The 18018-nt window shown below is 43.8% G+C and overlaps 1 protein-coding gene across 1 annotated transcript in view; it reads left to right on the top strand.

The window, feature by feature from the left end:
* The first annotated feature begins 218 nt into the window (after positions 1 to 218).
* The window catches only part of ZPLD1 (zona pellucida like domain containing 1), a 105274-nt gene continuing 87474 nt past the window's right edge, over positions 219 to 18018 (top strand). Inside the window, exon 1 of the mRNA XM_074947179.1 lies at positions 219 to 325. Coding sequence (XP_074803280.1) covers positions 259 to 325 — 67 coding nt within the window. The 5' untranslated portion in view covers positions 219 to 258. The remainder of the gene's footprint in view (positions 326 to 18018) is intronic.

The raw sequence follows: 18018 nt of genomic DNA, 5'->3' as shown, positions 1-18018 counted from the left end.
TTCAGTGTTTTTTGGATTAGGTTCTATACGAATTTGCCCTGGATATAACAATTGACGCAGATCCCATTTATTGTAATGGAGATTGCAAATACTTGGACTATCAGTAAGAGACAGGCTACAGTCACCAGAGCTGGGTGGTCTGGTCAACACATGATGGGTATGAGCATGGGAGGGTAAGTGGAGGAGTGCTAATATAACTTTCAAAAACTTTGTTTTTGCAGGGCACTTTGAAATGGCTTGTTTTCATTCTCAGCTGGAATGAAAACACATGTTGAAATGGCCGAATATCTCATGGAATGGGAATTCCGAGTTTTGAATATCTCTAGTAAGTAGATCAACCTTCTTTATACTATTTATTTTGTATACCTCTGTAATATCCCCTCTTAATCCTCTGCTCTTTAAACTAAACTGTTTTCATCTTTTCAGTCTCTCCTTATGTCAAAATTCTGTCTCAAGCACTCACCACCCAGGGATAAGTGAGTATGATCATACATAGAGAGGTAAAATGTCTCTCCTACTCCTAAATCTCTTTAGCCCTGTGCGCTCCTTTCATCTGTAGGACCTTCCCAGAATGCAGTGCTGTACACACGTACTATGCAGGATTCAAGGAGCAGTGATAGTTCCCCCCCCCCCCCAAGTATGTGTTAGAAATAATTAGACACACAAGGTGGGTGAGATAACATCTTCTATTGGGCCATCTTCTGTGAACCTCAAGAAAGGTTCAGTGTAAGCTCAAAAGCTTGTGTCTCTCGCCAAAGAATTTGGTCCAATAAAAGATATTCCCTCACCCATCTTGAATCTTTAATATCCTGGGACCACCACAGTTTCCACCACACTGCATAGAAATAATTAGAGCTGGTTAGAAAATGGAAAATGTTTTTGTGTGTATGAACTTTTTTTTTATATAGAGTAACTAGAGCTAGGTGAAAATGTCTGATTTGTAATTTTGACCAACATTTTTGTCAAAAATTTTGAATTTTGAAAGTCAAAATTTTTGCAATCAGCTATAGATTTGGTTAAAGATCCTCAAAATTCTAAATTGGAATGTATTTTTTGTTGAAATTTCAACAACAAAAAAAAGAGATGAAATTTGTGTGGGAAATTTTCACTGTAATGGTAACTGGTTTATCAGCCAGCTGTTAAGAGTAACTTCTCTGCATAATGCTTAGGGAAAACATGCTAGAAATCTGCTAACAACAACCATGTCAATTCATGGTGGCTGTTACCAGAGCATGGTTAAGAAGTCCTTCAAGTTCTGATGGCTTTTGGAGACCACCTAACTTTCCCTAATTAATATAAGGCCTTATTTTTCCCTTCAGAGGGATAAGTAACTCCTGTTTGTTTAAATAAGAATTATTTGTATCCTGGGGAGAAATAGGGCTCTGGGGGAAAAGCAACTGGTACTGAGATCCTCTCTGCTGAAAAATTCACTCTTGTTCTTTATGTGCTAAAGGATTGGGAAATATAGTATAAGCGACTAGAAGCTATTGAAAAGTGGACCTTCTGTAAAGGTTTTCTAAGCAGGAAAGTCTATCTAGAGGGACTACACTTAGCATTATATAATGTGAGACCTTTCTAGTGTGATGCATTGTACAAATTATGCTCTGTTGATCTGTCATGAAAATACACATTTTATTAAAATCATCAGCAGCAGCCCAGCCAGACTCATGTTTCCCTTTCACTGTGGATTGGTAATGCATTTTGTTCGAATGCTTGTTGCGAAATCTAGGTTTCTTTGCTGTAAACACAAATGATACCAAGATCAGAATAACCCAGCAAAAGGGAGGAAATGGCTTCTCTCAGACCTTGAGGTTTCAGTGTAAACTGTCCATTTGTCTCTGTAGCTGCTGGCGGAAATTTTTGTTGCTGTTAGTATTAAACAAATGTTCAATTTCCAGGTACACAGCAATGGAGCTAAAAAACCTTGCAACCAGGATGACCATGTGAATCAGACACATGGCATTGGACTAACAAATCCACACACCACGCTTCACATTAATTAGCTTTCTACCCTGTTGAGTTTTCTTTTATAAGGTGCATACTGTCTATTCAGACTAAAGAACAGATATTACACCATATGTTGGAAACGCATCAGAAAAGTTCAGAAGATGTTAGGCTAGACAGTATCCATGTTTCATCCTGGGTTTGCAGCATATTGGTAGTGCCCACAAGGACTGTCTAAGCAGTCTCTCAACCCTTTTCTTTATTACTTTGGATTGGCCCATCTCTTTTGTACATTACACTGAACAGTCTATATTAGGGTTTCATTCAGTTTCATTTTTTTGGAGACTCCATTCTTTTCTCTCTTTCTTCTTTTAAAACCTTCTCACTGTAGCTTTTGTAGATTTGGCGTATGAAAAAAAGCTGTGGCTGTATTGGGGGATATAGCTCAGTGGTAGGGCACATGCTTTGCTTGTATGAGGTCCCAGGTTCAGTCCCTGGCATCTCCAGGAGATTGTTTGGGCTTCTCCGAGGGTGAGATACATGGATCTCCCCACAGGCAGGCTTTGGGGGTTGGCGGCTGCTGCCTAGCCCTGCTGGGATTCTAGCTGCTGGAACTCCATGAGTGTCTGATGCTCATGGGAGCAGCTGCTTGCCCCGACACATGGGGTGACTTCCCATGCCCATGTGTCTCATGCACACTATTGGGGTGCCTTAGGAACTGCCCTGCCCAACTCCCCATATGTGGTGCCAGCCCTGCTTCCCCCTTGTCTCGAGGCAGGAGGAGCTTGCCTGCCCCGGACAGGTGTGGTGGGAGCGTGGTGAGCTCATGGGCTGCCCCTTTCCAGGGTGCTGACAGCCCTTGCAGACCCCTCAGGTCCCCCCACGCCCGGCTGGGGCTGCCATCTATGGGTCCAGGAAGGTGAAGCGAGGCTATGCCCAGGTTACCCCACTCACTCGCTCACTCACTCAAAGGCCTGCTCTGGTGCTTGGCATATGGGTGTGAAGAGCCCAATGAGTGTGTCTGGCACACAGCAGGTTCCCACTGGGGCTGAGCTGGCATCGTGGGGGGAAAAACATTTCCTGTGCCTGACGGTCATTTGCAGGAGGCTGTAATTAATCCCTACACGCACATGATGTCATCCCAGAGCCGGGTCTGTGGAGTCTTTCTTGCACCTGAGGGGGGACTCACCCTGTTTTCTGACATTGCAAGTTCAGATGGAGCTACTCAGAGTTCTGGGAAAGTGGGCTAACCCAGAGAAGTTATGAATTCACTACTGTTCATCACAGCTGTCCAGACCTATATGGGTGCAACTTCTCTTGGGCCAAGGCTAAAAAAACTTCATAAAGTGAGGTGACCTTGCATATGTCCTACCCCAATCCTGCTGGAGCATGATGCTGAAGAGAGACTGAAATAGAGAAGTACCTTTTTCGCCAATATCTGAAATAGAAGTCCAAGAAAGATATTTCTTCAAATCATCAGGAATCATAAGTGACTTCATGAAACAAGCAAGAGGGGCATGCCTTCTAATGGAGGATAGACAACAGTACCCAGTCACTCGGACCAAACAGTCAGGGAATGGCTCTGTTGTGGACTACATCACATCTAGTTCTTTGATATCCTACAGTCAACATGGGAGCAGTGAGTAGCTGGGTCTTTGACTCTGGTTGCCTTGGCTTAATGCACTGAGTTGAAGAGGAATGAAGGGGAAAAGTCAGGGAGGCAAATCCAAACCAATTTCACCTTCAAGGTGGAAATCAGTGTGTGATCTCAAATGTTTCCAGACTCAGACCTCCCCTGACAGCTCTGTGAGGGGGAAAAAAATATCCATTCTAATTAATCCCCCTTTTTGGAGAGGCCTAGGTGTGCGGAAACTTGCAATGCAATGTGGTGGAATCTTCCTCCACTTTTATCTAATGCTTGTTTCAGTGTCTGCACAAAATGCTCTGCTGATCCATTTGTTGCTGGGTGGAGTTAGCTGGCTTAGTATGTTTCATTTAATTTTGCCACAGAATGTCTATCTGAAAATCCTCCGAATTAAACTGCAGACCATTATCTGAAATGAGCTGCTTGGGTAACCCATAGGTGGCAAACATATTGCAAAGCACTTCATTTGCTTTACAGGAGAGGTTGGTGTCAAGTGCACCACCTCTGGCAATTGAGAACAAGCATCAAGCACTCCTGGGGGCGGGAGGGGGAAAGTGAATGTAAAGTCAGTCTGCATCCTTTACCAGCTCTTCATAGCCTACTTCCATGAGTGACATGGTGCCACTTCTGGCATGTTTTAATGGCTGAGGCAGGAGTCACACTGGATACTTTCCACTTTCATATCTTGATCTGAAGCCAGAGCAAAAAATAACTTCTGGACACCCCTTTCATTTTTACTCCTCCTTGGTGCTGCTCATGTAATTCCACTCACATCCTTTTTTGTCAACTGTGTAGTATTATTGCTCAGACTCCATAGCAAACAATGTTCTCCATAGATAAGTCCAGTTTCCTGAAATAGTAAGGGCTAAGGGGCTCTTCTTTTATGTGATTTGGCCATCCCAAAAGCGTACAGTGCATCACCATAACCAAAATGGGATATTTTCTTGTTTCCAGAGCAATTTTCTTAGGTGTATTAGGGACGTCATCTAGGAAAGAGACTCTATACCCAGAATTTTCCTCTGTTTCCCTGTGTAAAGGGGCAAACTGGGACCATACACTTGCACTAGTGTGTTTTTTGATTATCTATATGTCATACTGGTGGACTTTGATCTTTCTGCCTGTCTCTGCAATCCAGCTGCCGCTAGGGGTGGAACGCTTACCTTTGGGTCCAATATTTTTACCAGAGGTTGATGATCAGTGATGAAGGTAACCTTTTCTCCAAGCAGGTACTTGTGGAATTTAATAACCCATAAAATGCCTAAAACCTTTTTCTATTTGTGAGTAGTTTCTCTCAGCCTTTGACAATGTTCTGGAAGCCAATGCTAGGGTTTTTCACTCCTATCTTTACAAATGTGTGAAATGACAGCTCCAATTTCTATAGGAGAGGCATTACAGGTTGTTATGGGAAGCTCTACATTAAAATGTATCAATAGACTGGCGCACGGCTCATTTCATTTTTTTTTCTTCCTCCGAAACCTTATTTTCCTTTTCTGTCCAAACTCACTTGATATTTTTAGATAACAGGACAGACTTTGATTCCAGATTTATCAACATTAAATCTATCCAGTCTTCCATAGTAGTTTAATATGACCAGAAACAATATAAAGTCGGAGTATTCTGTGGTAGTGGTGCATTCTCAAGGGCTTTTTAACTTCTCTTTTACTGGGTGTACCTCTTCTGCAATTATACAATGACCCAACTAAGTATATTGAGTGTATGTGTGTGGGTGGGGGGGAAGCTCATTATCTCAACATTAAAACCATATTTTTAGAACCTCCTGTAGGTTTTTAAAATGCTCCTCTGATTTCCTCTGTTATTAATGTCATCAAAATAACAGACACCACCAATTATCCCCTGCATTACCCAATTCATTATTCTTTGAAGCACAGCAGCTGTGCTGACTACCCCATAGGGTAATCTTTTATACCTAAATAACTCCTTATGTGTGTTCACTGTCAGATTTTTTTGAAATCTGGCTCCAAAGCCACCTGCTGGAAGGCTTGGGACAAATGTAGTTTGGTAAACTTCAGTCCACTTGCTAGTTCTGCAAATAGATCTTGTGGTTTAGGAATTGGATTTGGTTCATTTCCAGCTTGGGATTTATGGTGACTTCATAGATCCCACAAATGCTTGTTCTGTCATTGCCCTTGGGCATGCACACAATTGGTACAGTCCATTCATCTAACTCAGAAATGAAATTATACCCTTATTTGCAATTCATCCAGTTGCTTTTTTCACAGGCTCCTTCAGAGCATATGGCACAGGTCTAGGCTTCAGGAATTTAGGCTTTGTCAGACACAACCAGCCTCACAGTTATTCCTCTTTCCAAACCCATGTCTGTACTGCACACAGCTTTGTATTTTTCAGGTTCCCCCATTCTGTCTGGCATACAGAGAACCACAATCCAATCCAGTTTGTATTGCCAGTTTGTGCCCATCACTGGGGACCCATTTCCTTCGCTCACAATTAACTCCTAATGGTGAACAGATACCTTTATAATTTACAGTGACGGGAGACTGCCTAACACAGCTATCTGCCCCTAATTGTAATGCTGTAAAATCACATTAGTTTCTCTTGATCTTACCCAGGAAATGTTTTTTGTAACACCCCCCCCCCCCCCCCGATCAGACATGACAATGGAAGCAAATATAGGAATGACCAATATCACATTTACCTTTATGTTAACATAATACAGGGGATGATATGTCTGTCCATTTCCCACCACATATAGTTCTGTGAAATAATATAGTTCATGCATGCTTTCATCCAGGGGAGAACCTGCTTCTGAGCCAGACTTCTCCACAGTCACACAAATAGGACAATGGCTGGCTCCTATTTATAGGCATGTATGGCTTCCTTTTGACGTTATCCTTTGTTGTACCCTGGTGCAGCCTGGAAAGCCTGGAGGCATGACTCCTCTGAAATCACTCTTTGCTCTGCAGCTCATTAAGGAAACACTGCTCCTGCTTGTGTGATGTCCCTAAACAATAGAAACAGGGCTCCTTCTGTTTTGTTTGGATCTTGTGAGAGATGCCAACTAGTGGTGGTGGTTTCTACCCCTTGTGGAGGCCTTTCTTTTCAGGCCTGGCATGATGATGCATGTTTATTTTCAAATTTTGATTGTTTTTTTTTGTAGTGTCTGGAGTGCCCTCTGGTGGCATTTCCTTCTTATACACAATATATAACAGCCTCTCACTTCATTCAAGGGGTTTTATGTCAACAACAAATTGATCTGAGAGCCTCTTTCAGAAAATTCCCAAAACAAATAGCAGACAGCTTGTGTGGGGTTTTTTTGCCCAGAGTTGCCAAAAATTCAGAGATATTTTCTCTTTAAGTTTCTTAGATGAAGCTTATCATTCTGTTATAAAAATTTGTGGTAGGCACATAATGTTTCTTTAGAATCTGTTATGTCTTTATTCTGCAGCTTATCAGGTTCTTGTGGAAAACGGAGTCTTTAAGCTCTATCAATGTTGATTTCCCCACCAAAGTTAGAAAAACCACCCTCTGTTTATCAGTATCTTCTATAGCATTTCCATAAAAATACTGCTCAAATCTGAGTATATGTTGCAAAATATTCCTCTTTGTCATTAAATTGGAAACTGTTCATACTGCCATATGTAGCTATGTTATTTTTCCTCTCTCTCTCTTTTTTTTTTTTTAAATTATCCCTTCCTCATTGACAGTTTTTTCTGTTATGTTCACTGTGTACGCACAATGAAGTTAGATAAAAACAAAATGCTCTTGCTGGAAGGTTGCAGTGTAACACTATTTTGATTTTTAGAACCCAGAATCCTAACCCACAAGTACAAAAAACAGAGACCAAGCAGGCTACTCCATAAGGGAGAGTGGCACAGCTCACCCCAACTTGCTCAAGGCTGGCTCTTTGCAGACTGACTGCTGAATTCAGGCCACACAGCTCCCTACAGAGCCCCCATAGTCTTCAAGCAGTACCAGGAAAACCACCTACCACTTGAAATGATAGTTTTTGTGAATTTAACACAGTTTTCCATATACCACCCCCTTTATGATTACCGAGTCTAGATTTTGTGGGGCTCTGTTTTTTGTTTTCCATGTTTTGCTCTGGTGAGGGAGGTGCAGGCATGTAGGTCCTGTCCCAGCTTCTGCTAAATCCCATCCTGCTGTCTGTCCCAGAAGCCGTCTCCATGCCTAAGCCGCCCTGTTGTGTGGTCGTTCTCCGTTCTTTCTAATTTCCTAGAGACCTATGTGGTCTCCCCATGATCCTCCCGCTCCAGGGTTGGCTCCTGACCTGTCCAGTCCAAATGCTTTCACTATCATGCTGAAGTGCTGCTGCTGTGCTAAGGCTCCTAGTGCCTTGTTGTATGTGAGAGCTAGGGCAGGGATGAGTATAAGTGATGTACTGATGTCTGCCTTAACCTACAGCCTGCCTGAAGCAGAGGCAGGAAGCTGTTTGACACCACACTCGCCAGACTCCCTGCTGGCAACTCCAAGCCCTGAAAAATCCTGTCAGGCCCCCTTCCAATTCTGAGATGACTTAAATAATTTGAAATGTGTTTAGTTCTTTTTCTTTGCCTTCTGGGTGTCTTGAGCCTGTAGGCTGCATTCAGCTCACATGTTTGAGCTTTTCTCTGCAACCGTGAAGGCTAAGAAAGTGAAGGCTGAAATTCTCCTTAGTCCAGGAGCTGGGGCTTTAAGAAGAACAATATTTTAGCTAGCTCTCCAGGGGTGGGAGACAGACTTCAAAATGGTCGATTTTCTGTGTTGTCCTTTAAGTATCCGTAATAGGACTGTGCTGTTGGTAGGCTGAAGGGCAATGGGGTTGTGTGATGGAGTGTGGGCCCAACACCAACTATGATCGAGTTAACGAGGGCCTGAGAGTCTGGTTAGGTCACCTGAGAGAAGGAGGAGCAGGGTTAACTGAGAATGAAGCCCAGCTGGGGAAGGGCTGGGACAGCACTATAAAACCAGGCAGCTGAGAGTAGAAGGGGGCTGCCGAGGAAGGAGTCTGTAGTGGCTACCTGGGAGGTCTCTAGAGAACCAGGAGGAAGTGGGGGAGGGAGAGAATCCTGCCCTGCAGTAAAGAGCCTAGTAAGGAGTTACGTAGCCACAGGGAGTAGAGTAGGCTTTAGGGGTGAACCCATCAGAGAGGCTGAGTAGGAAGGAGCCCAGGGAAACTGTGACTGAGGACCTGGATTGCTAGTTGTAAGGTCCATGGGCTGGCACCTGGTACATCAGGAGGGCCCTAGTTCTCCTGCCAGCCCCTGGTATAGTGGCACAGAGCTCTGTGCCAGGACCGAACACTGTCTGGAGAAGGCATTTGGTTAGTGGTCCTGTTGGACTTTCGAACCCTGGAAGGGGTGAACTAAATGGTGACCTTGTCAGAGGCCCAAGTTACCAGAAGACAAATTATTGCAGAGTGAGCAATGAACAGCATCTGATGCAGCGAGGATTAATTCCCAGATGTAGACACAAGAAGGTGCACTAGTGGTGAGTAGCAACCCTGTGACAGGGTGTCTGACATATATGAACTGTGCTGTGGATCATCTGCCCCATATTTCTTTGTTGTAATTTGCACTGTGCTTTTGAGAGCCAGGGGGAAATATGTGCAGGTGACTGGGAAGGAGAGGTGTGAAGGTTTCTGACAAGAGACCCATTACTGGCAATGTTGCCAGTACCAGTGATGCCAGGGTCAAAAATGCTTTGCTTGTGTATTTTAAGAACAGGGCACTTTGGCTTATTGCTTTTTAGCAGGATATGTGCTTTTAAACAAAAGAATGATACCTTAGCCATTCACTGGTTGTTTGTCTTACTGCTGGTATCTGTGCTGCTGTTTGAATCTTTATCTTGTGCCCCTGCTGTGTTGCTTTTGTGCGCTGGATTCCTCCCTTTCCTTCTTTACCTGAACATGTGGAGTTGTGAGTTCCAGACTGACTCGTGAGCCAGGCTTTATTTTGATTTGCTTCTTGCTGGTCAAGGAATCTTGTTTTAAACCCATCGATTCACCCCCATTGCTATACTGAATGCTAGCAACTTTATTAACCACACTTCAGCAAGCATGCACTACCCACAAACAACAAGATATAATTTAACCTTGAAGGTCTTCCAGACACAAGTCCAAGGTTTGTGTTGTGCCTGGCAAAGCTCTCCTTGTGCTGTGGAATAGGGGCTAGGACATTGCAAGGGAAGTGAAATGTTCTCCAGTACAGGGCACTAGACAGGAGGTGGTATAGTTTGCCAGAACTGCCTCTCTATTGGGGGGAACAATTTCTGTTGCATTTGCTGGTCCTTCTCTGTGCTCTGATTCTCTGTGTAAAACAAAACAAAAAAAACACACACCCCCATCTCCAACCTCTGTCCCCTCTCCCCTGCCCCGCTATGGCTCCTCTCTTTCCATCTCTGTGGCCCAATGCTGCTGCAGCTTCTGCCACATGGAGGTGTCTGACATGCACTGACCGTGCTGTGGGTCATCTGACTTAGAGTCACTCTGTTATCTGTAATTTTGCACTGTATTTGTGAGAGCCAGGGGTAGGGTGATCAGATAGCAAGTATGAAAAATCAGGACAGGGGTGGGGAGTAATAGGCGCCTATATAAGAAAAAAAACAACCCAAATATCAGGACTGTCCCTATAAAATCGGGACATCTGGTCACCCTAGCCAGGGGGAAATGTTTGCTGGTGACTGGGAAGGAGAGGTATGGAAGTTTCTGGCACAAGACCCATTTCTGGCAATGTTGCCAGCAGTAATGCCAGGGTCAGAAATGCTTAGCTCATGTATTCTGAGTACAGGGTATTGTACCTTATTGCTTTTTAGCAGGATATGTGCGGTTAAACAAACGATGCCTTATCTATTCCCTGGTTGTTTGTCTTCCTGTTGGTAAATGTGCTGTTCGACCTTTGTTCGACCTTTGCTGTGCTGCTTTTGCGGTCTGGCTTTGATGCTTTACATCAGGGGTTCTCAAACTGAGGGTCAGGACCCCTCCGGGGGTCACAAGATTATTACATGGGGAGGTTGTGAGCTGTCGGCCTCCACCGCAAACCCCGCTTTTCCTCCAGCATTTATAATGGTGTTAAATATATAAAAAATGTGGTGTTTTTAATTTATAAGGGGGGTCGCACTCAGAGGCTTGCTGTGTGAAAGGGGTCACCAGTACAAAAGTTTGAGAACCACTGCTTTACACGAATGTGGGAACTTGTGAATTGCAGACTGTCTCATGAGCCAGGCTTTATGCTGATTTGCTTCTTGCTGGTCATGAAGCCTTGTTTTTAAAAGCAAGGATGCACCTCCATTGCTATACTGATCACTAGCACCTTTATTAACCACACTAAAGGGAACTTCAACAAGCATGCACCACAAGCAACAAGGTTAAACTGTAACCTTGAAGGCCTTCCAGACGCATGTCTGAGGTTTGTGTCCTGCTTGGCAAAGCTCTCCTTGTGCTGGGGAGTAAGGGGTTAGTTCTTCAGTACTGGGCACAAGACAGGAGGTGGGTGTGGTTTGCCATTGCTGAAGTGTCTCCATTTATTATTGGGGTCGGGAAGGAATTTTCCTCCAGGGCAGATTGGAAGAGGCCCTGGAGGTTTTTTGCCTTCCTCTGTAGCATGGGGCACGGGTCACTTGCTGGAGGATTCTCTGCTCCTTGAAGTCTTTAAACTATGATTTGAGGACTTCAATAGCACAGATATAGGTGTGAGGGTTTTTTTGTAGGGGTGGTGGGTGAAATTCTGTGGCCTGCGTTGTGCAGGAGGTCAGACTAGATGATCATAATGGTCCCTTCTGACCTAAATATCTATGAATCTATGAACAGTTTCTTTTGCATTTGCTGGTCCTTTTCTGTGCTCTGATTCACCTGTAGACAACATCTGTTGCCCCTCTCTGTCCCACTCTTTCTCCTGCCGTCTCCTCTCTCCATCTCTGTGGCCCAGTGCTGCTGCTGTTGCTACATGTTGGAGGGTCACTTTTTGTGCCTTTCTGGGATTCACTCATCAGTGAGTCCAACAGAACCTCCTTGGTCTTCCTTGTTCTTGACATCAGACCTGTCTTGCTGTGCAGATGTCAATGACTGTCCGATTGGCTCTTCTGTGGCTGCTGTCCAAAGAGAAGATGAGTTAGTAACCAGAGTGAACAAGGCAGTGACGGCAACCCAACCTTTCCTGGCCCAGCCACAACAGGAGAAATAGTTTTAGCAGCCTCAATCTAGGGCACCATGAGGTTGATAGGAATCTTCAAACTGCCACTTCTGTGAGTGGGAAACATAATGCCCCCCAGATGCTCTGAGTGGCCCAGTTTCTTATGCACCATCAGCCTAGGTTTGGAGAACACACTTCTGGTGTTCTCATGTGCTGTAGAGCCCCACACATGTAATAGATCCACAGAGAGCTGCGAGGGCCTCTGCATCTTTGTGCACCACTAAGCCCACTACTAACGGACACCAGTGCTGGCCTCTGTACAACTAATGGTGTTCTGGAGATGAAGTGGTGACCTCCAGACGCCAGGGAACCCCTGCCCTTCATGCACCGTTGCTCAGAACATGAAGGAAAGCCATTGCTGGCCTACATAACTTCAGTGCTCTCTTCTACTTACCTGATCTCCCCCTTGCCCCTGACTCTTCCTACCTAAACCAGGAGGTTGAGACAGAATTTGAAATTGTCCCCCTTGAAACACTTCCGTTTGCAGCTACCTGGGAACTTGCCTATTGCTCAGTGAAACTAAAGGGTCAGAAGTCAGTGAATGCCAAGTTAAGGTTGAAAGATCAACTTTATCTCTGCCCCTTTGTGCTTATGTTACAGACAGATTTTATTTAAAGGCAATAGTATACTAGTGTCTCATGATGTAGGGCACCAGAAGTTACAAGCTAGGATAGAAGCTTTCACATGGTGAGTTCCAGCATCCCCCCACATACTCAGCAAATTGGGCCAATTGTCTGATCTTCTGCTTGTCACATCTAGGCCTCTCCATAAGAGAAGATAAACTGGGAGGGTTGGCCAGTTCAGGGGGGCAGGGAGCTGTATTTGTTCCTGCTATGCAAAGGTCCCCAGGGTAGGATTGAGCCTGGAAGCATTTGAGATCACATGCTGACTTCCACCTTAAAGGTGGAATTGGTTTGGATTTGCCTCTCTTCCTCTTTACTCCTCTTCAGTTCAGTGTATTAAACCAAGGTGCCCTTAGAGACACAGAGTTAGCTTCCCCCCTCATGATCTGGACATCACAGGGCTAGATCTTTTGGAAGTGTCCAGTGGAGCCACTCCCTAGTCACTTGCTCTGAGGGACCAGGCACTGCTGTCTATCCTCCAGAAGGGGGTTTGCCCTGTTCTCCCCGACCCCTTACGGTCAACCTGTTAGTACAGATTAGACCGCTGCCGAAGGATGAACCCTGCTGTCAAATTTCAGCAACTAATCATGAAAATGGGAGAGTTTACAAGCACCAAGTTAGCAAATAATTTCAGTTTTAAAATTTGTAAAGAAATGCAGAAACAACCCTCCCTCTCAGTTCACATATTGTAGCAAAAAAGTTTCTACATGTCCAGTAGACCCCAATGCTTTTATATCTGTTATATCACCAGCTCAGTACATCAGGCTGTCACTCATTCATTGATATTGGGAAGTTATTTTGCCTTAGCACTGCTGAGGTCATTGTTAGTTTTGCATTAAAATGTGCTCATGGTTCAGCAGAATTTGTAGTTAAATTTGGCAGGTTCACTTTGGTGCACGTATATTCCATTCTGGTTAAAATGTTATAAAATACTCTATAGACAAACACTGTCTATGTACAATTGATATTCTAGGAATGAACACATGAGGAGCCACGATGTGGCCAAAACACAGGTCCCAGCGTCAGGTAATTTTTTGAAAAATGGGTACTGAGAAAAGTGACACAATCCAGTGGAAAACTGCCAAAGGGTGATATTTAAACTTGTATAATTCTCCCTGCATCAACTCATTTTTCATCAAACTGCCATGAAAAATTCAAATGGTGCTCAAAGTTTATATTGTGTGTCTTCGTTTCTCCAATTTCAGTTATCCTTTTACAAAACAGAGGTTTAAAGCTCCTGTTAATCTGAGTTTGGCAACACAACCTTAACTATTATGTAGTACCCATGGCACCAAAATATTTTCTGTGGCTAAATCAGACCAATGAAAATGGGAGAAAATAACCTCTTGCTATACCCTGTTATATAATGTTTAAAAATACTTGTGGCTTAACTAGCATTTGTGGATAGTCTATTTCAGTAAATAAGTACATAAATAAACTATAGAGACATCACGCTTTGTCTGCAATGTACCTTTCTACCCTCTTGGTAGTCCTGTTAATGCAGTTACAATGTGTATCAATTTCATTTTTATTCCTTTCATCAGATGCTGTCCCTGCCTGTGTGACTTCCTCTGTAAATGGGATGGTGGGAAACCTGGGCAGTTTCTTAACTTTGTTCTCTGCAGGCAAGTTTGACTGAGGGAATGTAGCACCAGGGTTTCCACTAGGAACAATTTGTTTCCTGGTTTCTTTATACGTTTCCTGGAATGAGAAGGTAGCACTGTTTCCTTAAATCTGTAGAGCGAGCCAGGCAAGGGGGCAGGATGAGGAAGGGAGGCAGAGGTTCTGAAATGAAGCGGATTTGGGGATAACACTATTTTCCTTATTCTAACAAAGTTCCTTTTTCAGTGGTTAGACGAAAGTGACTCTTTGTGGATTTCTTTACCATTTGCATTATGACAATATTTCTCTCTAATATTAAATGGGTGTATATTTTTAGTAAGTTCAAGTCAGGTTATAGATAATAGATAAATAAACCAAGCTGCCATTCCAGATATTTATTATAGTGGTGTGTATCTCAGGAGTCAGAAAATGATCCTCAGCGACTTCACTTGACCACAAAGCTGCATCATGACACCGTAAGAGTTATTACCATTGTATCAGGTTAAAGCAGTTCTGCCACTTTGGGCATTAATCTTGGCTGGTCTCACAAACTAAGCATGGCTCGCTGGGTCAACACTTGAATAGGAGAGCTTCAGGGAAGATATGTGCTGCAGGAAGAAGTCTTGGTGATTCAGTAAGTAGCACATTTCCCACTAAGTGAGACTTAAAAATGTGGGCTGGTCACGCACACAAATTGCACTGGTTTAGCTATTCAGCAATGGGGATATGTAACGGCAGTACATGTAGACACAACTGAGCTGGCTTTACTCTAGCTAGGGTGTACCAATATAGTGAAGCTGCTGCAGCCTGGATTTCAAGCACAGGCTAGTTGCCAGAATAAGTACCCAGGCCCCTGGGCAGGCTTGTACAGCCTGTGATTAATCCTGTGCTGCTGTGGCTTCACTGCTCTTGGTACTAGCACTAGCTAGCGTGAGTTTGCCTGCTCATGCTGTGCACTCAGCCTCCAGCTGCAGAGTGGACATACCCTAAGGATCATAGAATCATAGAATATCAGGGTTGGAAGGGACCTCAGGAGGTCATCTAGTCCAACCCCCTGCTCAAAGCAGGACCAATCTCCAATTAAATCACCCCAGCCAGGGCTTTGTCAAGCTGGGCCTTAAAACCTCTAAGGAAGGAGATTCCACCACCTCCCTAGGTAACGCATTCCAGTGTTTCACCACCCTCCTAGTGAAAAAGTTTTTCCTAATATCCAACCTAAATCTCCCCCACTGCAACTTGAGACCATTACTCCTCGTTCTGTCATCTGCTACCACTGAGAACAGGCTAGAGCCATTCTCTTTGGAACCCCCTTTCAGGTAGTTGAAAGCAGCTATCAAATCCCCCCTCATTCTTCTCTTCCGTAGACTAAACATCCCCAGTTCCCTCAGCCTCTCCTCATAACTCATGTGTTCCAGTCCCCTAATCATTTTTGTTGCCCTCCGCTGGACTCTTTCCAATTTTTCCACATCCTTCTTGTAGTGTGGGGCCCAAAACTGGACACAGTACTCCAGATGAGGCCTCACCAGTGTTGAATAGAGGGGAACGATCACGTCCCTCGATCTGCTGGCAATGCCCCTACTTATACAGCCCAAAATGCCATTGGCCTTCTTGGCAACAAGGGCACACTGTTACTCATATTCAGCTTCTGGTCCACTGTAACCCCTAGGTCCTTTTCTGCAAAACTGGTGCCGAGCCATTCGGTCCCTAGTCTGTAGCGGTGCATTGGATTCTTCCATCCTAAGTGCAGGACTCTGCAGTTGTCCTTGTTGAACTTCATCAGATTTCTTTTGGCCCAATCCTCCAATTTGTCTAGGTCCTTCTGTATCCTATCCCTACCCTCCAGCATATTTACCTCTCCTCCCAGTTTAGTGTCATCTGCAAACTTGCTGAGGGTGCAATCCACACCATCTTCCAGATCATTTATGAAGATATTGAACAAAACCGGCCCCAGGACCGACCCTTGGGGCACTCCACTTGATACCAGCTGCCAACGAGGCATGGAGCCATTGATCACTACCCGTTGAGCCCGACAATCTAGCCAGCTTTCTATCCACCTTATAGTCCATTCATCCAGCCCATACTTCTTTAACTTGCTGGCAAGAATACTGTGGGAGACCATGTCAAAAGCTTTGCTAAAGTCAAGGAACAACACGTCCACTGCTTTCCCTTCATCCACAGAGCCAGTTATCTCGATGTAACATTGAACCTAAACCAGTACAAGTTTGTGTGTGGACACTTACATTGGTTTAAACCTGGCTTGCACTTGTTTCGCTTGGCTCTGTTAAATAAGAGGAAATGCCCTGTTAATATAACAGGGGCAAGCTAAACTGATATAATAGTGTTTACACACAATGTTGCCAAACTTAGCTGAATTGGTGCACCTTCACACTTTCAGTTAAACTGGTGCAACTGAGTGTAGGCCAGAGTTAAGTCTCTGCATTGTAGTGCTAAGGGTGCTCTGCTGCGGGACCTTCCATCTTTCACATGAGCCATGACACTGAGACACTGACCATTCATTCCTAGTCGTTGAAGATTCCACAACTGTTTTGGCTCAGATTGGGGTGTTAGGAGAATGTGATGTGACAATGTGTGTCAAATTTCAGTTTGGGTGACTAGATTCTACTTCCCCGAATTTCCCACTGTAACTTCAATACCTGTATGGTTATGTCAGATTGCAGTGTGCTGTTAGAGAGCACTCGCATGCTACTCTAGAAATGGCTGCATTTTAATGGTGGATGAAATGATTCCAACACAACATAAGAAAAGGAGTACTTGTGGCACTTTAGAGACTAACAAATTTATTTGAGCATAAGCTTTCGTGAGGTACAGCTCACTTCATGCATCCGATGAAGTGAGCTGTAGCTCACGAAAGCTTATGCTCAAATAAATTTGTTAGTCTCTAAAGTGCCACAAGTACTCCTTTTCTTTTTGCGAATACAGACTAACACGGCTGCTACTCTGAAACCCAAAAGAATATATTAATTGAAAAGAACTTTGGTGCTTTTCTGCCAAAAAGGCACACTATAAATGTAAAACTAATAATAAAAGTAATGAGATGGAGATACTAGAGGTGTCTGAACCACTAAGGTAGCTAGAATCTGTTCTGTTTTTTCCCCTCTGTGCCTGACTATTCTCACCCATTTCCCCCCCCTGCCAGCACCTCCATGTTATACTGATAGGCTAAACACTGTTGTTACCCTTTTAATGCTGACCTGTAAAACTGTTGCTATTCCATCCTTGTGCCTCCCCAGGAAAGGCTACCAAATGGTGTGATGGTTTTGTGACGTGTGGGAACTGTGAATAAGGATTGATCTTGAACTCACCCAGCTGCATGTTGAACTCTAATTCTAAACCACTTTTGTTTTGTTTCCCAGTAAATACTTTGGTTCTGTTTCATTGCTGTGTTTTCACCTTGGATATTATGTTTCCATTCTGTATTAGGCTTCCCTTGCATCTCTTGTGGCTAGGTGAGGAATTACATTGCAGACTTCAATTAAGTTGCTGTCTGTCCTAGCAATAAGTCTGCATGTTGGAGTTTAACGGGCTGCAGTGTTCAGCTTATCTACATATTAGAGCTGCGTACAACTTGTTGGCTTCATACTTTAGAGTTACAACAACCTATAATTTCACCCTTGTGTTTCACTTAAATAACAAAATATGATTAAGGGGTTTTTTTTTGTTGTTTTTTTGTTTTTTGGGGAGGCAGGCCTGTTTTTGATGGAAGATTCCCTGGATAGAGGCATGGTCAGGATCTAATTCTAAATCACAGTACCTTCATTTAGATGCAGATTGAAGAATATGAAGCTAACTTGGATGTGTTTAAAAACCGTTCGTGCCACTGTTCAATCGTAAGACTGCATTAAAGTTCAGTCAGCAATAAGACTTGCGAAGTTCCATATGGTCAATATAGGAGTGTCTCTGCATTCCAACCAGTGGAAATAATTTATTTTGACTTTCAAAAGGCTTTTAATATGCTCATTTACAAAAGACTGCTAAGGGATCTTGGGTAACCATTGTGTGTGAAGAAGAGCCCTGTTGT

The sequence above is a fragment of the Natator depressus genome, chromosome 1 (assembly GCF_965152275.1).
Source record: "Natator depressus isolate rNatDep1 chromosome 1, rNatDep2.hap1, whole genome shotgun sequence".
NCBI lineage: Eukaryota > Metazoa > Chordata > Testudines > Cheloniidae > Natator > Natator depressus.
The sequence above is the reverse complement of the archived record's forward strand: the minus strand, read 5'-3'. Positions and strand labels throughout refer to the sequence as shown.